A 21,633-nucleotide genomic window follows, 5' to 3' on the forward strand; every position below is an offset into this window, starting at 1 on the left:
CACCTTGGCTTCACGGTTCACTTCATCTGTTTCATCTCCATCAGTCAGAACGAAATCACCTCTTCCAGGCCAATGGGGAATAGAAGTGCCAGCTGTGTGGTGGCACTGGCGCACACTGCCACCTGCAGAACACACCCCAGAGCTGGGGACCTTTGGAGAGCACTCAGGGTGTCAGCACACCAGCTGAGTCTCACAGATTGACCTGGCTGTGTGTGACAGCAATCCCAGCACACTTGTGAAGGTGTTTACACAGGCCAAGCTTTCCAGGACTCTTGGGGTGAAAGCAACCGTGACAGAGCTCCTCATTAGCACGTGTTTAACTCAACACGTAACCCACCATAAGAACACTGGATATAAACAGAGCTCAGCCATGAGTCATAGAAGGGACACCCGGTCTGGTTTAAACAAAGCATTATTTTAATCTCAAGATTTTATAAATATATATTTACAAAAGAAAGGTATCGATCCAAAGAGTTAAACAAATGTACAGCTCCCAAGTATTGCTACGGTCCAGGGAGACATACAATGTTAATGCAATCCCACAATTTACAATACCCATTATTCAAAAAGAAACCACATTCTCAATTTAAAATACCTCTTCAGAAGTTTACAATACCTCCCGCTGCGAAAGCACAACCTGCCTTGAGCAGCACTACGTGACAAGAAGGAGCTGAGCCCTTTCAGCTTTGCACACAGAACACACAATTTCTGCCACTGAGGTGAACACTGCAAGCCAACATTTCACCATCATACAAATGGGTTTTCTTTTCCCCAGCCCATAGATTCCTAGGGGAACACAGTGTGCTGCACGGATTCAAGACATGCAAATGTCTTGCAAAGTCAGCATGCTGATGCCAGGTCTTCAGGCAACTCCATTAAGATTATGTGAAATGCCTTTTGGTCATGGAACAGTAGAAAGCAGCCTGAACTCAGCCTCAGCTCTTATTTTAATGGTTACCCCCAAATCCGCTGCATAGGTGAATAACTGAGGGGAAGGAAGCTCTGCTTGTGTAACCTCCTGTCCTGGTACCCCAGCAGTGACGTTTCCTGCTGCCCTGTGCACCAGCTCACACCAGGTGGCATCATTTTAACAGCTCTGCCCATCACCTGCTCTCACACTCCCTCCACCTCTGAAACTGTGTACAGCTTTCCTTGCAACCTACTTTTAGTCCAGTTGTGCTCCTCGTACAGACACAGGCCTGCAGGAAAAACAGGGGTTCTCCATAAACTCAGATTTAATCAAAGTCCTGGTTAAATGTTACTCCAACCTCCAACAGCATTTAAGAAAAATAAGTCTGGAGCTGCTCAGCAGTCACTTGCTGCAGTTTCCACCTGACTTCAAAAATCCTCCTACAGCCAACAGCAACACTTCCTTTGGATTTCCTTCACTGCAACAACCTCAGTGCCATTCAAATCACAGAATGAGAGACGCAGAGCCAACAGAGAGCTATCTAAACTTCGTAACAGACCTCCAGGAACAAAACACAGCTAAGCCCACAACCGAAAACTACCTGAGGTACCAACTGCTGGAGGAGGTGGGGATGGTTCTTGGAGAACAGAAGGTCCTGTGTGAGCATGGCTTTTAGAAGGTTTCCTGGCATTTTTCTCTTAACGTATCCAGTGAGTATAAACCTGCATCAGAGCACTACCTAGGATGTCTTCTGATTCAAAGTTCAGGCAATATAATTCTAATTAATCAAATTAAGAAAGGACTTAAACACAAACTGCTAGTGGAAAACTGAATATTAACTGCTAGGAGTGTTAACTGGAAGTCTTGCACAATGTATTTACTTCTTTTAATTCACACCTCATTTAAGCAGCTCCAAAATCTCACGGTCAGACCAACATTCTCTGTGCTTCACTACTGTGAATCCAACCCAGCTTGAGGCTTCTACCGTGCTCAGGATGCTGTCTGGTCCTCTTTAGCCACAGTCTGCAACAGGCAAAGAAAAAAAATCAAGTACATCACAGGAGAACTGTGTGACTCACTGCCATGGTTCTGGAGCAACGCTTTCATGTTCTCCCAGAGACTGAAGCTGCTCTGGGCCTTTGGTTAGCGCTCAGAAGCTACCAATGAACACAAACCTAACACAGACTGTGCTGCCAATATTTAAGCTTCTTATCACACTGATGGCAATAAGTACAACAGACACCTGGGAATCTGCAGCGGCCAACCCACCATGTGTGCAACAGGGAGCCACACTTAGGAGACTTGGGACAAGAAGTGAAACGACAGCCTAGAAGTCAAACAGCGCCCATGGTGCCGAATGCTGCAGGGAGCTACAGCAGGCAGAGGAGGCCCTGATGAGAAGAGTTGGTTGGAGGTGAGGAAGAATATAGAAGGCAATGATTGCAATGATTCCAGCTAGGAATACACACAGTGGAGCTGTGCACAGAAGCACAATGACCCATCGTGCCTCCAGATGAGTGTTTCTGGGGCTGGTGCAACCAGAAGGGGAAGTACTGCAATACAAGGAGTAATTTAGCAATAAGTTCTCCATGAGCAGTAAAATTGATCAGAAATCCTTTCACTCGGTCACCGTTTTCCACTCATGCTCCTAACAGACCAGCCATATTCCAGTATCTTCTATGGCATTAGTCCATGACACCAGTGAATAACACAAGCTGACACGGAGTTCCATTTGGAGCACAATTAGCATGCTGATCTGTGACTTCACGAGCAGAATTGGGAGGAGGGTGTCAAATTCACTGGAGTCTCACTAAAGAACTCCAAATAACACCTTTTTCAATCTTTCTTCTCATGGTTCAGGTAGGAAGGAAGCTTACAGACAAAAGCAAACACAACTAGAGGGCTTCGAAACCCCAATATCTCACCTGCCGCAAGAACTGCTTTCCAAGGTAGCTGGTTGCCATGCTTGTCAAGTTCTTCCTACTGCCAACTTTGCACCTGATGTATCCATAAAGGTTGGCTCCCTGAAGAACCACTCCCATCATAACTACTGCCTAAGGCACAAGAAAATATTGTCACCGATTTGCATCGCCTTACTGGCAACAAACAAAGTCCATTACTGAGTTGAGGGAGGCAACTCACCAGCCATTTCACTTTGAAAGAAAACAGAGCACTGAAAGCAAATATCACCCAGATGATAGGGCAGGTAATCAGACCTAGCCAGAAAATTCGGGACTCTGACTCTGAGGAGGTTTTATGCCCTTGTGCTGATACCTAGAAACACAAAGTAAATGGAGATTAACAGATCTCACCATCACTACAAAACAGCCCAGCACCTACAAGTCTCCTGGCTTTTGTCCCCACACAGCAATACTGGATGCTTTGGAGACCAGCTTCAATACCTCGTGACAAAAGATGTTTCCATATGGGGGGAAGTAACAACGAATTGTCTGTCTTGGAATATTTGGGGCAAAAAAGCCTCAGTAAGTTTGAGAAATGTTACATGTGCTGCATGGTTCAGTTTCCACACACAGAACGGGTAACACCTTCTACCTTAACATCACTGCACAGACAACCAGTGTCACTGAGTGCTGCCAGTACTAAATATTGATGCTTACAGCCATCAAGTCAGGCAATTTCTACACAGATATGACTCACACTGCACTACTCATCTTCTTTACTGAGAAGATCCCAAGCAATCATTCGTTATTCCTACGAATAGATAAAAGATCTGAACAGAGGGAGCTCATGGCTCAATTTAATGTGTTACCAGCAGTTTAGATATTTTTTATCCTCTCCCTAGCAGATTATAGCTTTTCCAACAAGCACAGTTCTGAGAAAGAATTCATCTGCAGGGGCACAAATTCATCTGGACAAAGTTTTGGGTTCCAGACTCTGCACCACTATAGATTTCCAATGTGAGCCCAGGCAATGACTTTTACCTCACTCCACATCTGTGCACCAGAAGTGCTCTTACCCCTGTGCACACAGAGACAACAGGCAGCAATCAAAAGGGTAACTGACAGGACACGAGGTGCCACCAGAAGGCAGATCAGACACACAGCAGCAGGCAGAATGAACACAGGGGAGCAGTAATGCTATGAGCAATGCTGGATTGTTTTGCCTAGTTCCAATGATCTTCTATGGGAGGTAAAAGATACGTCAGCTGTTCTGTGCTCACACCAGAACATTTCAGTGTTCTTGATAAGACCTGGGAACCTTTACAACATTTTATGTGAAAATGAAGGTACACAAACATTTTTCTCAAGTTTTGATCTGGCTTTTAAATAAAGCAAAAAATATAAAAGATGATGTTATCCTTCAGTACCACCATGAAACAAGCGAGCGGTTACAGACCTGCGGCTGGAAGCTCTGAACTCTGCAATTCACCACCACAAACATAACTGGTAATTAACAGGGGGTCGGTAAACCTGAAACATCTAAAGGAAGACTGACCTTTCTAGATTCAAATTTCCAGTGACTTCTACCATCATCATCCACCTGATTCCACCAGCGGAGGCCAACCATCAGCCGCCCTGTGACGTTCTGAAACAGACAGAAAGCAGAGAGGCTTCAATTCGCCACCAGGAGAAACCATTAGCCAAACGAATCCTTGGGAATACTCCACCTCAACGCTGCACCCACAAGAAATTATGGTTTTTCAGCCCCAGATGTTATTGCTGTTAGCTCTTTCAGAAGCTTTCAGTTCTCCAGGCAGCAAATTCCCTTTCTTACATTGGCAGCTGCTGGTTTCACAGCAATCTGCTCTCAGTGGCTGCACAAGTTACAATGCTAGCTGTATTTTAGAAGGAGAGGCGTCACACCCTGCAAAGACCTCATATTCCACTGCTCTTGACTCTGCCAAAGCTTGGCTGTTTGGGTTGCTATTTGCAATGTTGCTCATTTGCTTCATGTGGGCAAACAAGACCATGAGGCTCTCATATCCAAACCCACTTTCTGATACACTCAGCACAACAACAAATTGCTGTACTAACATAAATGACGCATACTGGTGACTCAGAAGTGACCTTTCTAAAAATGAAGCCTGTGCTGCCTTAAAAAGAATAAGTCTGCTACAGATCTCCATTTGATTTTCAAAAAGAAAGCAGCTCATCAGCTACACAGTGCTGCTTCCTGCAGTACTTGAGTGCATCTCAGGTATAGTTTTGTTGGGAAGGCACAAAGAAGGTTCTTTTTTTGTGGAACAAATACCACTTTACTCAATTATTCCTATAGGTTAGACATGATAACAAAAAGCACGAGAGGAACTTACCTTTACGGCCCAAAAGTCACACGACAAGAGAAGGATGATTGTCACCATGCAGGCAATAAAGCTGCTAGTTAAGAGCTCACAGAGCAGATAGACAACTATCGCACTGACTCGGAAGAACAGGTGGAAAAATGATGCCACTGGATGCCTGGAATGAAGGACAGCATGGTCACAGTTCTTTCAGACAGGACTGAAGCAATTTTAGAGAAACAACATTGCAAAGCGATCCTCTCCCACCAAGGATAAGGATCAGCATTATTATATGAAACCAGTATGTTATTATTGCTGAAAATACGGGTTAAAAAAAAGTTAACTGGGAGATTACCCTAAGGAGGAAAGGTTCCACTCACAGACATAACCAACACAATGTGAATCTAGGGATGAAGAAGCCAAGTATTTATTTAGCCTCATATTCCACATAAGACAATTTTTTTGAGGTAAATTTAAAAAGGGTTCTGACAAGAAACAGCAAACTGAGCTGCATCACACAACAGACATGCCTCCTTTCTGACTTGTGCAGTGCCCTGTTCAGAAATGGCTTCAGTAGAGCCAACATCACCACACCAGGATTTCAGACTACCAGATGTGTGGGAAAACAGAGATCATGGCCTGAACAAATGACTGCTGTGTAGGAAAGGGCTCACGTTAGGTTGGGAATGCAAGTATACCACCTCCAACTTCTGCTTATAGCTAGAAAAAGCGTATTAGCGAGAAAGTGCTCTGTAGCTGTACATTATTCTCCTTGCTTTCTATGAATGACTGCTAATCCTGATATTTGATGCTTTATGGTCTGTGACTGTTATATATATGGGCACAGCATCAAGGGCTCACAGCAGACATCTTGCCAGCTTGCATGTATCTCCCCGGGAAATCTCAGGGCAGACACGATACTGGTCGGTCACTGCTGGTACTGAGGGCCTGGCAGACACTGATCAGCCTGCTGCTGCCAGTAACATGAGTACCTCCCCAACAAATCAATGAATGTGAGCTCATCTTCACATACTTTCTTTCAGGATTAGCAAACCTTATGCAGAAGTGCTGGTGCTTCTGCCCAACATTAGTGTGACCACAGCAGGACATGGCAGGCAGCAGGGCAGTGCCACTCACGCTAGGAAACAGAGACTAGCAAAGAGATAACAGGCCAGCCCAGACAGCAGCACTTGGCACAGTGAGAGCCACCTGCTACAGAGAGCTCAGAGACAGTAACGTGTACACACATTTCACGTGGGGACACTCAGAAGCACAAAGGCACAGATACATGGATTCCAGCTGAGCTTCTGGAACTACCTCTCTCAGCTAAGCAGAAGTTACTAAAGTTACTATTCTTTCTAACAAAACAAAGATATTAGCCGTTATGTATTTCAACACAATATAGCAGCCAAGAAAATGGGGCCAGGGTCGTTTTGTCGGTGTCCAGAAACAGAAACAACAGGATGGGACAGTCCCTCCTCCTCCAGAACTCATCTATAAACTCTCTCCAGGTCACTGACCTTATTTTTGACTTTTTTGATCTCCTGGATACTTCATCATCGGCATCAAAGAGAGAGACATCCTCAATGTCATCACTGCTGCCCTAACGAGAGGAACAAGCGCAAAGTTACAAGAGAAAGAGAATCGCTTTTCGACTTCAACCCGGGTCACTTCTGATTACACTAAAGTGCTGGGATGGCGCCTAGAGATTTAAACACGAAGCAAACGCTATAAGGAAAAGACACAGGAACCGGATTTTCCTACGACTGCTAATTCAGGCAGCGCCTCCCGTGCTGAAGAGAGGCAGGAGGAGCGGCGAGGCTTCCTCGCCTCGATCGTGCTCCCCTCAGCCAGGAGCCAGCTCAGCCTCTGCGCTCCTCCCTGTACACAGTGCTCGCAGCAGCCACCAAGCACCCACAGAGCGCAACACCCGAGCCTCAGCGAGCCCCACGCAGCCCCACAGCCGAGCCCAGAGGAACCCCGCGCAGCCCCACGGCCACACCAAGCTCCGCGCAGCCCCCAGCCCTCACCTGCCGCAGCATGGCCTCACCACCACTTCCGGCTTCCCCACCACATCCGGCCTCACCACCACTTCCGGCTACGCCACGTCACCACCGCGGCCAATCTCGCGAGAGTCGCAGCGCCGCGCCTGCGCACTGGGGCACGGCTCTGACGCCAGAGGGAGGCCGTGGGGGAGGGGCGGGGTCTGTTGAGCGCCCAGCTGTGGCTGCGATGCAGTGCTGTGAGGGCTGGGCATGGCCGCTCCGTCCAGCTGCAGCCCTCCTGCCACAGCCCGGCCTCAAACCTCTCATGCGAGAAAATAATGTTTCCAGCACGCTGGCCCCAATGTCCAGGGTCAGACAACGGACACTGCTCTGTCTTATCAGGAGCTGGACTAGCGGAAAACACGAACACTTGTTTTACCCCCAGAAATGAAGGAACGCAAAGCCACCCGTTCAGTTTGGTTAAATGCAGCAGTCATTTTTTCTGAGGCAGTGCTACAAGCTTTGGATTTCTCATGCACCCTTCTACCGGCATATGGCTGATGGAACTGTTCTGCTGTTCTGTACTACCAGAAAGTACAGAAAGGTCTGAGAATAAGATCCCAATGTTTTCCCTGCACCACCATCGCTGTTCCTGTGCAGCACTGATGGCAGCTCCACCACAGCACAGCTGAGGCTGGAGGGATCTCTGGGACCGGCTGCTCCCAGTCCTGCTCCAGCAGGGGCCCAGGACCACAGCCCAGCAGCACTTCTCCATGCTGATCTCCATGAGGTTCCTCCAGCCTGTTGCTCCAGCCTGGCCAGGTTCCCCTGGCTGGCAGGCAGCAGGACTCCCGTAAGGGACGTGCTCCATTGCTGGGACCATTTTCACAGCCCTCTGGATGTTCTCCAACAGCTGCGTGTCTCTCCTGTACTGAGGATTCCACGTCTGGACACAGTACTCCAGCTAAGGTTTCACAGCACAAAGCAGAGGGGCAGATCCCCTCCCTTGCCCTGCTAGCCATGCTGCTTTGAATGCATCCCAGGATATAGTTGGCTTTCTGGGCTGTGAGGGCACCATTGCTGGTTCATGCCCAGCTTGCCATCCACCAATACCCCCAGGACTTGTTCTGCAGGGCTGTGCTCCATCCTCACATCCTCCAGCCTGTATTGGTAGTGGAGCTTGCCACAACCCAGGTGCAGACCTTACTTGGTTACCCTCCACTTCTGCCTGTTCAGCCAGATTCCTGTACACCTTGCTGTCTATTTATCCAGCCCATACTTCTTTAGCTTATAAACTCTAATCAGTCTATACAAACTCTAACAAGAAGAATTTTTATTCAAACAGTTGAGCCATATCTTTGTTCTATTGGTCTTGAATGTGCTGTGTCTATAATAACGACAGATCTAGCAACTTAAAACACAGGAGAGGAGTCACTCCATTCACTGCCTTGAGAAAGTGCTGAAAGCACCAATAATATCTCATTGGAACAGCAGAGACACCTTTCATACTAACACAGAAACCACAGAAAGGCTCAGCTGGATACCCAAGGAAGCCGTGACATTAGAGACATCAGATGCTGGTGATTTGTTGGGCTAATGGGTTACCTCAGATAAATGTATTATGTCCAAGTTCAGGAGCAAATATCTTCCCCTCCTTAGTAAAAGAGACTGTAGGTAGGCCTTTAGTTTTCCTTAACCAGGCCTTCTTGCGTGCTCTTTGATGATCTTCTACGAGCTTTGCCTGCTTTGCCTGACACTGAGCTACAGCAGTTGCAGCACGTGCCTCCTTTTGCTGTTCTGTCAGAAGTCTGAACCCACTGTCAGCCTGGGAAGGATCTGCAGCGTATGGACAAAAGGGTTTTTTTCCTCTGCAAACTGCTTCGTTTTTCATTTGTGGGATCATCACACGTGTTGATTTGATCTGTTCAGAATCTGTACTGTCTGTACCACCGTGCTGAACTCTGTCTTCAGGGAGAGAAGTGCCTTTACTGTGAGCACCATGAACTTTCTTTCCTTGTAGCGAAGCACCGCAAGTCTTGAGACGTACAATGCAGGGAGCAGGAATGGAGGAATTCACAGTGGGCCCATGCAAAGAATTTTTCAGCTTGAGTTGCAACATTTTCCTTTCAAAGGGTACAGAAATCCTTTTCATAGTCAGAGAATCACTGTGAGATCTCGCACGTTGGAACTGGGCTGCCAGATCCTTTTCCTGTTGCAGAGGGGTTGTGTATATTTGTCTTTTTTGTTGCTGTTGCAGCAGACATTCCAATGCTTTCCCGGTTGCTGCAGGATGTTTTGTAGTGGAGCGGACAAAGGACGGCTTGCCACTCTTCTGCAGCATGCTGACAGTCAAGAGGAACTTGTTAGAGGACAGTGAGCCCTTTTTCTCTCCCTGCTGTCTGTCAGGATGTGCAAGTACAGAAGTGCTGTATTCAGATGTGCCATCTGTTTTCAAAAACAAAACAACACTGAGCATAAATGGAGTCAAGAACATTGTCTGAGGTCATTAACTGCATGGAAGTACCCCAGGTAGGACCAGGGACAGGTGCTGTGTTGGTAGGCATATGGACAGTCCAAGTTGATCTACACAACAGGCAACACAGGCAGCAATGTGCTAACGATGCCCATTTCAGTTTGTTCATTCTTAGCCTTGCTAGCAGTGCTGCCAGTATCAGAGAGAATTCTGTCCTGGTGACCTGAGGAGTGATCTTTACCAGAGGAGTTCCGTACCAGTCAAATGAATGCCAGATTCTATAAAATACATCATATTCATGTGGGGGTGGCCTGATATCCAACCCAACTTGGCTTCCCGTGTACCCCTTTCTTGTCCTTCAGTTTGTGTATTGGGAAATGGCTTTAAGAGAAGTCATTTCCCAGCAGAAATCTGTGAAAGAGCCAACATCTGAGAACCACTATGAAGTACTTCTACCCAGACCTGCACTTGAGCTTGAAATCACAGGACACATTTTGCATTCTAGCTTTGATGTCTGAAGTGATGTCAAGGCTGACTTGCATGTTTAACAGACACATCAGGATGGATTCATTATTACACCTTTAATTGAGAACTAAATTAGGATTTCAGGAAAGACTGTACAACGCTCAGAGCCATGGCCTCACTCTAACACTTCACTTGTCACCTTGCAAAGCAGTGTGATGCCATTTGCACATCACTGCTTGGCTCTTTTTTGTTTATTTGTTTTTTTTAAGCTGGTTAACTGATACTTCTGCCTTCTGGAAATATATTTCAGAGAATAATAAGCTTAATTTGCAAAGGCAGAACACAGCAAAACAGACTGATTACAGAATCTGGAGTTGGAAGGGACCCACAAGGACCACCTGTACCTACAGCCAGGGTTGCCCCATCCCAGGCACAACATCCAGCACTTGTTAAACTTTGTGCAGTCGGTGATTGCTCAGGATCTCTCTGCAAGGTCTCTTTGCCCTCAAGGGAGTCAGCAGCTCCTCCTAATTTATTACCATCAGCAAACTGACTTGGTATGCAGTTGAATCCCACCTCTGGATTATTTAAAAACATTGAAGAGAACTGGCCCCAAAATGGAGCCCTGGGGAACCCAACCAGTAAAGTGGCCAGCAGCCTGAACACTACTAATGAGGATCACTGCTTATTCCTCACTCAGTTTTTTCAGTCTGCACCTACGGGTGGCTCTGGATCTCAGTTACAAACACCCTGAATTTGGGGTAAAAGACTTCTGATGGTTTCAGCACTTCTGAAGCGAGATTTCAGCGCCCAACTCAGAAATCCAGCAGACTCTGAATTTGAATGCTGGGAGAAACTGTAAGTTGAGAGAAATACCACATGGCCAAGGACCATATTTGTGATCTCAGTGCTGTCATTTTCAAACTACAGCTTGCTGTGTCAAGCTGGCTGAGATGATTTCCACATGTATTATTTTAAGCATGTTTTTCTTAGCAGCTACTGACTACCTGAAGATATTTCCTACATGTATCTCCTACGTGTGATAAAGCAATCACAGCTTGAATAAGGTTATGGAAAAAAAAAAAAAAAGCCAAGATACCAGAGAGCTTGGCTTTATCATTGGACTGGATTGCTTTCCCTATTTGATTGATCGTATACAGCTCCTGTAACCACTGCACCCTCTACAAGGATCCATTTTGCCACTGCAAACCTCTCGTCCAGAATTGGCCTGCCTCCTACAGATCATTACTTCTTGTTTAATCCATTCATTTATCTTAGATGCACTCATTCAAGGAGCCAACATCCTACCCTGCTATGACAAGTTCTCACCAGCATCTGCCAGGTTCCTTACAGAAGATGCCTTTGCTGGCTGTCCCAAAGCAAGAGGATGGGGCTGGTTGTTACCAGGAGCAAAAAGCTCTTGCTGCTCTGCCTGGATTTGAGAAGACCTCCTGCTCTCAAGCAAATGCTCCTGTTGCTGGCAAGCTGCAGGTTTTATCAGTTCATTGCACAGAGCTAGAAAGCAGAAGAATACATCATCTCTAAGCTGTGTTGGTGTTAAACTTCCATTTAAAACAAAAATCCTCGTAAATTATGAGATTTGAAGTCTCTGGCCACTGCTTTGCCTCTTATCACAGCTGGATGTTGGAAACAACCCACTCGTGTTTGATTAACAGAAAGCATCACAGGAGCCAAAGGTGGCAGTAAGTGCTGATGTTCAGAGTTAGGTGTGCATATACACCACCCAGATTTTTGCCACTACAATTAAAACAATCAGTTTGCTTCCTGTTGCTGCCCACTGCACGTCCTGCACCAGGCACAGCTGCTTCAAGGAAGTTAGCAATTCATGCTATGAAAACTTCCCTACCTAGCTCATCTGCTTCTGTGCTGTTTGATTGTAGATTTGTGGTACTGTATCAAATAACTGCTGATTTCTCAAAAATCACACCACAGTATGATCATTTAAAAGGTGCCTGCTTATGTGCAATTGCATATCCCAGTGATGGCAAGTTCTGGATGCAGGTGTCCTATGATTTTCTGGGGATTTTAATAATTCAGGCTCTGAATCAGCAGCATGTTTCCATGCACACCAGCTGTCAGGACGTGAATAATATCACTGATGGATTACTCAGCTGGAAAATGACAGAAACTGTCTCAAGCAAGCTGAATTTATATCAGACCTTTCTAAAAAGGTGCAAAGGTTTTACAAAAGCCTGGAAACGACAGACCCATTGAAATGCAGCAGTATGTCCACTCGGCTGCACTTCAAAAAGTGAAGAGCCTGCATATGAAGACAGCAGGTACCTGATGCTATTTCTAACCCACTTCAGCAAACCATGCCAGAGCACTGCAAAGGCCATATCTAGTGCTTTGAGGCACTCAGAACATTTTGGCAAGCGGATCAAGCACGAGAAGGCCAGCACCTCGTATCTTCAGGCGACGCATCTGGCTGGCAATGTGGCTCTTGGTTTGCTGGGAGGGAGTCAATGCTGTGCCCAAAGGGCAGCTCTCCTGCTTCTGCTTCCACACCAGCTCTCGCTCAGCTCCTAGCGTGTAGTCCCACGTGACATCCTCAAACTGGAACATCAGCAGGCCGCTGGGTGCATTGATCACCATCCTGGGGGAGGAAAGGGGAGGCTCTTAAAAGCAAGAATATCATTAACGCAGCAGGTACCGCCTAACAGGTTTGCTTCTGTCTAATACAAACCCTGAGGGTAATTAAACAGAGCTGAGAAAATGATCACTTCTTTGTGAAAGAAAAAAGCAGTAGCAATTAGTCCCGTCAATCACGTACCGCACTTCTAACTCACGTCGTCTGCCTGAGCTCTGCGCAGCTCCTCTCATCCCACTTAGGGTAAATTCATTGCCACGAAGGATGAAAGTTAAGGAAATAAAATCAAAATGTCCCAACAGTGGACTGAATTTGACCAACGTAATGCCACAAGAAATTGGAGACACCGTGTTATCAGGGGCTTTAAACCTCACGTAGGGGGGTGTCCTGGGACTGGCTGGGATGGAGTTAGTTTTCTTCCTAGCAGCTCACCTACATAATGCTGCATTTTAGGGTCATGACCAAAAGAGTGTTCAGAGCACATTGGTGATTCAGCTCTCACTTATCCAGAAGTTGGGAGCCACCTTTAGAGTTGCAGATATGAAGGAACCTGGAAGCATTTTCCATTGTTGGCTTTTCTACTGAGAGGGGTCAGAGAGCGAGCAAAGGCTTTGTCAGTCCTTGGCTTGTTTCTCCAGCCTCTCAGTAATTTGAATTCAGCTTTACAGTTCAGATTTTATCTTAAATCATACAGAAATGGGAAATTTTAGACTGCTGAAAGAACCAAACAAATCATTTTCAGCCATTGTTAATAAAAAACAATTTGTCAAAGCAGTCCTGAAGCAGCAGAGTCCTTTAAAGCTTATTTGCAAGAGAGAGAGATGGCAGAATACATCATTCCTGAAATTACAACCTAACCTACCTAATTTGGTAGAGTCTGACTGCAGCTGTTGTCACCAACCTGTTTTCGGAAGCACAGAAAGATACAGGATCCCCTCTGCTACTGCCCACCAGCACTCTCAGGCAGCTCCCAGTGAGGAAGTTAAACACACGGATCTTCCCATCAGCACAACTGCTGACAACTCTGAGATAGAGCAACTCCAGAGACAGAACTTCCCTGAAAACACAACATGCAAACGTTGGTGCAGTCACTGTGCCTTCACCAGGAGACAAGATCAACTGCCTCTTGTTTTGCAAGGGATGCAAAGCCCTGCCTCTATCAACAGGCTTAAAAAACACAACAGGAGCAATCAAGATGTTTGGAAGACCTGCAGAAGTTCTTCATAACCAGTCCTGTGAAGATCAATAAAGTGACCATGGCCAACAAGCAAAGCCGACGCTCGTCCTAGAGTAACCACTGTGATTACAGCTGTCTGCACATTTAACATTTTATTTTTGTGTCTAGGAAAGTAAATAGAACAATAAGATGCTCTGGTTCTCATAGTTGTAACAAGCAAGTACCACAAGTTGATCTAATATGCAGCAGGTGGGGTTCAGCATGCAATGCAGCCACCATGAGCATACACAGAGTCAACTCTTGACCAAGTTGCACGACACCCAATTGAGTGAAGGCTGGGATCCTTCAAATTTTGGACTATGCACTGTCTCTGTCTTCAGTCACTTCTGTTTGTGAGCCAGCAGCTGTGTATTTATATTCTAGCTTGTCACAGATCTTCACAACTGACAAATGTTGGTTATGACCATGCACTGCCTAACACTTTTTAGATGGAGGACAGTTGGAAAAGGAGATTTCACATTCCAGCACTGACCATTGTAAGATATTTTGTGTTCCTGTAAGGGAGACTTATTTTTTTTCTTTTTACAGCATGCTTTAGAATACACCTCGAAACACACGGACACTTACTTTGGGTGGCGGAAAGCCGTGAGGCACCTCTTAAGCTCTCCCACCATGCTCCATCCCAAGACGTATCCGTCACTGCTTCCCGAGACGAGGTGCCACTGATCAAAGGACAGGCACCTCACTGGGCCTAGGTGCCCTTCTAGTACCTGAGAGTAAAAGAAACAGGGGAGAAACGGACTGTGGCGGAAGGGGCAATTACAGTCTGAGCCCAGGTGAGATGGGTTATCTTGCTCTCAAGGTGCAACTCAATTTGCAGCTCAATGCCATTCCTCTCAGAAGTCTGGATTCATACTGCTTCTGGACACCTGCAAAGCTAATTAGCAGGCTCTGGCCTCAACCTTTACATTGCAGAGCAGCCGCCCAGCTTCTTATAAACTGCTGCTGCTTCTGAGAACAACAAACTTCCTATTCTGGATAACCCATGACACCTCCAACCCTGGAAGCTGCTAGTCAAGCCCTCCCACGCCCCTCTCAGGTTCTCAATGCTTCCAACTGAGCAGAGATAAATGTACCTACAAAGTTTAAATAACGAAAGGGCTTGAATACAAGGCAATATCCCAGATAAGAACTTAGATATTTGCAAACCAGTTTTTGTATTATTCTTTCACCAACAATTCTGCCATTCCTTTTATCAGTTTGGACTCTCTGTTATTTCTTTGCTTTGCTTTTAGAGAGTCTCGGGGGCAGAAACTAGCGATGATAAACTAGTGCAGTAAAGTAGCACAGGATTACCCACCTGAGAAACTTACTTTGAGCAGAGTGCCTGTGCCAGCATGCCAGACTTTCACCAGCCCTCTGTCACACCCACTGACAACATGGGTTCCATCCATTTTAACAGCATAAACAATATTGCTGTGTTTCAGGGTCTTCAGACATACCCCGCTGTCCAAGTTCCACACTGTTAGGATTAAAGAGGAGAAATGCTGACAATTATCTGTCCCTACTGGATGGTTTTGGTTTGTTTGTATGAATTAAAAGGATCTGCCCCTTGTACCTGCAGCTCTGCCTGGAGCCAGGTGTTGACATAGAGTGTGACTACAAAGCAAACCTTTTAAATACAAAGCCCTGACCATGGCACATCGTTTCAATGCTTAATCTGCAAGTGAATAACAAGCTGCAAGCTGTACCACTTTCCTGAGATTTGTTCTGGCCCTACAGCCACACAGCCATTAAAAAAAAACAACAAAATAAGCAACAATAAGAATAAAAATCCACCCTAATACACTTGTCTTCAGACTATCACATGTATCACTCCAGAACTCCCCAGTTCTCTGCCATTCCCTTGGCTGCACAGCTCCTAGCTTTGGCTCTCACCTTTCACCATCCCATCTGTGCCCCCCGACACAAACTTCTTGCTGTGTAAATCCAAGCAGGTGATGGTCCTGCAGTGACCAGTAAAGATTTTCATACAAGCACCACTATATATATTCCAGCATCTATATGGTAAAGGAAATACAGTGGTTAATGATATCATTTATGGATGATTAATTACTTCCTACTTAACAGGCCCAGCTCTTCTCAAATCCACGCTACATTAAGATCAGGAGACATCCCAGTGAGTTAATGAGGGATTCAGAACAATCAAATCAGGCTTAACATTACATTTTTACTTTTTGTCTGCTCTTCCATCCTCAAACTGCCTGGAAATTTGCAGTTGGATTTCAGCTCTGGCACAGCTGTGTCAGATTGACCTTCAGACGGAGAGCTTTACAGATAAGGTTATTTCTTTGCTGGTGGGTACCAAAATGATTTGGGTTGACTTTGTCTTGAGAACACTCAACAAACAACGCTCCTGGAGAGGGGAAGGGCAGGCAGGAGAGCCTGAATCACTCTTCCCTTATTGTTAAATGCTGTTTTTGTGGATGTTGTGCACGCGCCATGCCAGAGCTTTCGAGCTTTTCACCCCTTGGCGTAACACTCCTGAGATTCAGTGGTAAATAAGATGAAGCAGCTGCTCATCTCCACCCCCTTGTGTCAATACACAGGACCTGGGCAGGAGCAGCTGCACCCCAGCAGCAGGCTGCAGGGTTTGCTCAGCACAACAAACCTGCAGCGTCATGGAGGAACTTGGTGCAGAACCTCACTGCTGGCACCTACCACACTCAGCCCTGGTGCTTTAAGGTACAGTGATACACAGCTTGTATGAAAGCATCTTCCGACTTTATCGTTCAGAATTGGGTGAAACTGGAGAACAGAAGCACTCCTATGGTGGATGTGTTTAATTTATCGGCTTTACTTCATTACTACGGTGAAAGTGACGGTCAGGAGGATTCATAAAGATTGGAGTGGAAGGATTTAAGCTCTAATTTCTTAGATTTCCAGGGAGGTGGGATCCAGGGCACAGTCCCAGGGCTGCTCACCTGATGCTGAGATCGCAGCTCGTGCTAAGAAGGAGCCCTTTCTTCTCATCAAGCAGCAGTGCTTTGATGCTTCCAGCATGCCCAGAGAGCAGAGGTGGCACTTCTCTCCTTGACAACACATTAAAAATCCTCACTTTTCGATCTGCAGAACCAATGGCTACCAAGTCTCCCCCAGCATAGTGGATTACTCTGTCTGGGTCTGATCTGGATGAAGAAGAGTGACTGAGATGAGCTTTTGTCAGTTGACAAGCTCTAGCAGTACTCAGTGCTGAGTGATCCTCAAAGAGCAACCTGATAGGCAGCCTGCTGAGGATGTGGATCCTTTGCAGAGCACCACAACCATGGTCCTCATTCTGCATTCCTAGGATCATATCTGGAAGGTAAGCTTTAAAAATGGGAGAGGGCTCCTCCCAGCTCCACATCCCTTGTGATATACCATGGATCCTAACCCTTGTGTCTTCAAGGGTGATTCCATTTGGTATCTTTATTACAGGGGAAAAAAAAAAGATCTGATACTGTGAGTTGCTTGTCACTGACACCAAGACCCTTCTCCAGCCATAGATCCACCCACAGAAGGATTGCAAGGAAGGGGACAGGGCTTCAGAAGCCCTGTTTGGCCCTTCAGAGGTAGTGCAGAAAACAGGCAGGTGCAGCCCACAAACCGGTCAGTGAGGACACGAATACTGTAGGAGCCACAGAATACGTTCCTCTCTTCCAGCTGGATTGTGTCAGTTTGCAGATCATGATAGGCTGCCTGCAGCTTGATTTCCTCCTCCTCCTTGTCTTCCTGGTGGAAAGAAATAGGGAAGCATTACCCAGGAGTGGCAGAAACACACTGCTATTCCCTAGCATTGGCCATATCAGCTTACTCCCTACAGGAACGATAGAGATGGAAAGTGCTAGTAAAGAACAACCAGCATGCAGTAACTCCCTGGTTAGCACAGAAACAAGGCTTCTTCCCTTCTGCCTCACTCAGTGGCAGCCATCTTTATCCATTGGAATGAAGGCCGTGTCCCCCATGATGATGCCCAGCCTTGCCAGTGCTATGGCCTCAAAGCTACTCCTGTGCCTAGGGGGCAACATTAGGACAAAGCAGAACATCCTTCTGGACATGGATGCTGGCTTCTCCCCGTGCAAGAAGTGGTCCTTATGAGCTGCTTGCAGTGGTTCAAGCCAGAAGCAGAAGAGCAAAGGAACTCCAAATTCACAGTTCTGTTTCCCAAGACAACTGTGTCCTCCCTTCTCCCGGAGATGGAAGAGACACAGAAGGCAAACCCCCTCCAACATACCTTTGTTTTACTTCCAGGGCTGTGGTCTCTCACTTCGGTGACACATCCCTTTTCATTTAACTGTGGAACTGCTACATTGACTATTTTAGCATAGTTGGAAACTGCTCCCCGAGGGCACAACCCCTGGAAGAAACCAACAGAGGCAACACAGTCACAGCAGAGCTTGGTCTGTAACAATCAGGGTGAACCTCTCCTCCAAGCTCTGCTGTACTGCATCCCAACCCCCAGCTCTGGCTTTTCACAATGAAACCTAGAATTTCCATCATCCTATGTGGAGCAAATAAAGTTCGCTGGGCAGAGCTAAAATGACCCCATCACCAGATCTTGATTTTAGAGTGTCCTGATCGACGTTCAGAGTTGCAGGCTCCCTAAACATCACTAAAAGTTATTCTGTTGTGTTTGAAACTGAACATGATGAACATCCAGCCCAAGTTTGCAGATGGAGGAAGGAATAGGATGAAGCTGGGAGGTGGCCTCCAGAAAGGCACCTCTATCTCATGGTTTGGGCAACAACATCGGAAAGAATAAAATAAGGGCACAATGATGGCAGAAGTCCAGGCACCATACCTGCAAATACAGGATTTTCTTCTGTATTGCTTTTTGGCACACGTGCTCCTTCTCAACTTCTTTGGCCAGAAAAGCCCAGTATTTACTCACATTGACACATGTTTTAAGGGATTTGTTATCCAGAAGCCCTGAGGAACAAAGAGGACAGGGCAGAGAACAACATCCGCATGAGAAGCCACCCGTTACCCTCAGGGGAAACCACCCTTGGAAAATGAGAGACGCCTTACCCAGGATGTACCGGGAGAGATGAACTGGCAGGCAGCGAATGAAGTCCTTGTATGTGACACGAGAAAGTGATGGGAGAGATGTAGGATGAGGAGGGACGTCCCTATGGGCTGAGGATGCAGTAAGCAAAGCGACCTCTGCACCAGGGCCCTCTGGGATGGGGCAGCTGGCAGCTGGGGGACAGAAGCGCACTGCTGGTGTTTGCCCACCTAGAAGACATTGGAAGGGACAGACAGCAACGGGACAGCTGTCAGTGCAGCCAGGGCTGAGCTTGTTGGGAGTGAAGTCCTACAGTTTTCTCCTTGCAAATGGGATGTTTCTCAATTAGCAGCACTGGGGGGGGGGAAGGGGGAAGCAGGGAGGTGAAGGGAGGGTTTTCTGTCCTGGAAATATCAAAACAGCCTCTTGTTAAGGGATGTTTTCTGAGTGGGGTACTCCTGCTTTAGCCATCAGATTTCCTTCAGTAGAAACAAGCCTTTGTCATGACGCTGCAGCAGAAAAGAGCACGACAGAACTCCCCGCCGTCCCCCAGGTAACGTTAAGGCAAACACAGCCGCTTCCCTTCTCGACAAACCGCAGCCCCGTCCTCCCACCTGCCCGGAGGAGGAGCTCGGTGCCTCCTGACCCCGCTGCTCCCCGGCCCCGCTCAGTGCCGAGGCGCGGATCGAACCCGCAGCCCCGCACCGCCGCCATCCCGGTCCGCCCCGCCCCGCGCTGCCGGGACACCGCGCTGCGCTGCCGGGGAACCGCGACGCGCCGGTCGGTGCTGCGAGCATCGTCCGTGCGGGGTCGGACCCAGCAGGAGGGACGGCAGCTCCGTGCATGCTGGGCAGAGGCCAGGGCTGTGCTGTGCCCGCTTCTCGTGGGCTGCAGGGCTCTGGCGCTTGGAGGAAAGCAGGGCTCCAGCTCCGCCATGGCGTTGTTTTCCTTTGACGCGGCAAACTCAGCACCGGACACCTGCATGTGCCCCGCGTGCCTGTCTGTGCCATTAAGTCAAAGGTTTCTTGCTCCGCGCAGGCAGGAAGGTACGAGCAACCACCAAAACCACACAGGGACCCCAAAGGACATCCCCACCTCCCTGCAGACAGCCGTGACCGTGCCCTGCTCTGCCATCTGCTTCCAAAAGCAAAACCTGGAGGGAGTTCTCCGTCTGCACCGTGCTGAGCCGCACCTGGGGGTATGTGCCAGGGACAAACACTGAGTGCAGGACATGGAGGAGTTGAGCCCAGCAGCTGGGCAGCAGGCAGCACTCCTTATCTGCTGCACAGCACTGAAGCACAGCACAGCCTGGCTGTGACTCAGCCCCTTTGTTGGCTCTGGTGCTCCTGCCCCAGCTGAAAGCATTTTGCTGGAGTTCCACTCCCCATGGTTGCAGCTTGGGGTCTGTGTTCTGCAGCAAGCAGTGTGTTCCTGACATTCATTTACCAGATAATGATAATATACTTCATTCATTTACCTGATTTGACTCTCTGGTATTGCCAGAAATATCAAAAATCAAATCAGGTAAACCAAAGTGAATGTTTTCCTGGCTCAGACTGTTCTGGGATGCTGAAAGCTTTGGGCAGGTGCTTCAATCTGCTGGGGTTCAGGGAGTGCTGGGATGCTGCTCTCTGCCACAGGGTTTGGATGATGCTGTGTGGGGCGGGGGTTTGGATGCAGTGATCCCCATCGGTCCCTACCAGTTTGGGAATGTTCTGTGTTTCTGTGATTCTCTGACCTTCTGGAGTGAGCCAGCAGTCCAAGTTCTACTGTGAAACTTCCTCTACCAGCCCTTCGGAGGCACAGAGGACCACTACATCACCCTGGGGGTGCTGTGGTCCCAGAACTCCATGTCTGCAGCAGGTTCTCGAGGTGGGTTGGTTGGCTGGAAGCTGCAGCTCATGGATCACTAATGCAATGTAGGGCATCTTCAGCTGGTCCTCCATGTGGAGCGCACAGCTCTATGTGCATCTCCTCCTGGACCTGGGCTGGGGAACAGCAGGTGCTGAGCTGCTGTGCTTTCTGTGCAGGGCAATGCAGATTTCTCACTGCCCTCCACAGACACCTTCAGCTGGGACTAATGGCTGTGCTGGCAGGGTCTCACTGCAAGAGTTGGGGCCTTGAGGGAGGTGGTAGGACTTCTTTCTCATCTACCCAATGGCATGTGGGACATCCCTGCTGTGCGTGCAGCATCCTTGAAGGGCTGAGGGTCTCAAATGGATCCCACAACAAAGCTGGAAGCCTGTGCTGATGGCTAATAGGAATTCATGTGGTTCTCAGACAAGAGATGTCGCAGATGGAGGGCTTTATTGTATATTTGGTATTTCGGGTATTTGAGGCTCAGAGTGCCCTACACACAGCATGTCCAGCTGCCATCAGGACCTACTGCTCACCCCACGAAGTTTGCACAAGTTTTGGAAGCACTGGCTTCGCTTGCAGGGGTTGGCATTTGGTGGTGGCAGTGTCACTGCCCCGATCCTGCTGCAGGTAGAGGAAGCCAGAGAGCAGTACAGCTTGTGTTCTCTTGCACCACGAGTCACCAGCAGTTACTGATTTACCCCGTCCCATCCATCTGCACAGCCCCACGGAATGCCCTGCTCTCCTGGCTCCAGTGCCTGCAGTGGGGACTTTGCTCAGGGAGCTGATGCCATGATCCAGGTTTTGGCACAGGGTGAGCAGCTGCTCAGTGCCTGGCACAGTTTTTCCCACAGCAGCCCAAGAATCACAC

General features: G+C 47.7%; 2 protein-coding genes across 2 annotated transcripts; both read right to left on the reverse strand.

Moving 5' to 3' along the window:
- Positions 1-394: 394 nt before the first annotated feature.
- Positions 395-7,254, reverse strand: LOC122169286 (Golgi apparatus membrane protein TVP23 homolog B-like). The gene is made up of 7 exons (XM_042835306.1): positions 7,181-7,254; positions 6,671-6,753; positions 5,184-5,328; positions 4,367-4,456; positions 3,053-3,184; positions 2,836-2,964; positions 395-1,933 (listed from the first exon to the last, which is right to left on the reverse strand). Exons 1-7 carry the CDS (start codon positions 7,190-7,192, stop codon positions 1,901-1,903), a joined length of 624 nt encoding a protein of 207 aa, XP_042691240.1. The 5' UTR covers positions 7,193-7,254; the 3' UTR covers positions 395-1,900.
- A 1,103-nt stretch (positions 7,255-8,357) lies between these two features.
- LOC122169285 (F-box/WD repeat-containing protein 10-like) lies at positions 8,358-19,841 on the reverse strand. The gene is made up of 13 exons (XM_042835305.1): positions 19,520-19,841; positions 18,929-19,135; positions 18,702-18,829; positions 18,135-18,257; positions 17,508-17,632; positions 16,846-17,049; positions 15,800-15,921; positions 15,235-15,383; positions 14,489-14,631; positions 13,586-13,741; positions 12,497-12,690; positions 11,403-11,588; positions 8,358-9,580 (listed from the first exon to the last, which is right to left on the reverse strand). Exons 1-13 carry the CDS (start codon positions 19,839-19,841, stop codon positions 8,742-8,744), a joined length of 2,898 nt encoding a protein of 965 aa, XP_042691239.1. The 3' UTR covers positions 8,358-8,741.
- Between the last annotated feature and the right edge of the window lie 1,792 nt (positions 19,842-21,633).

The sequence above is a fragment of the Centrocercus urophasianus genome, unplaced genomic scaffold, assembly GCF_019232065.1.
Source record: "Centrocercus urophasianus isolate 14NV4802_14NV808 unplaced genomic scaffold, USGS_Curo_1.0 seq_505, whole genome shotgun sequence".
In the NCBI taxonomy this organism is placed as follows: Eukaryota; Metazoa; Chordata; class Aves; order Galliformes; family Phasianidae; genus Centrocercus; species Centrocercus urophasianus.

Coding starts and splice junctions, on each gene's coding strand:
- LOC122169286 (XM_042835306.1), bottom strand. Junction 4,457..5,183: donor GTGACTTTTGGGCCGTAAAG/GTAAGTTCCTCT, acceptor TGTCTGTTTCAG/AACGTCACAGGGCGGCTGAT. Junction 1,934..2,835: donor GAAAGCAGTTCTTGCGGCAG/GTGAGATATTGG, acceptor TGCCTGTTGCAG/ACTGTGGCTAAAGAGGACCA.
- LOC122169285 (XM_042835305.1), bottom strand. CDS start 19,841: ATGGCGGAGCTGGAGCCCTGCTTTCCTCCAAGCGCCAGAGCCCTGCAG. Junction 19,136..19,519: donor CGAGCTCCTCCTCCGGGCAG/GTGGGAGGACGG, acceptor AATGTCTTCTAG/GTGGGCAAACACCAGCAGTG. Junction 18,258..18,701: donor AGAAAATCCTGTATTTGCAG/GTATGGTGCCTG, acceptor GGTTTCTTCCAG/GGGTTGTGCCCTCGGGGAGC.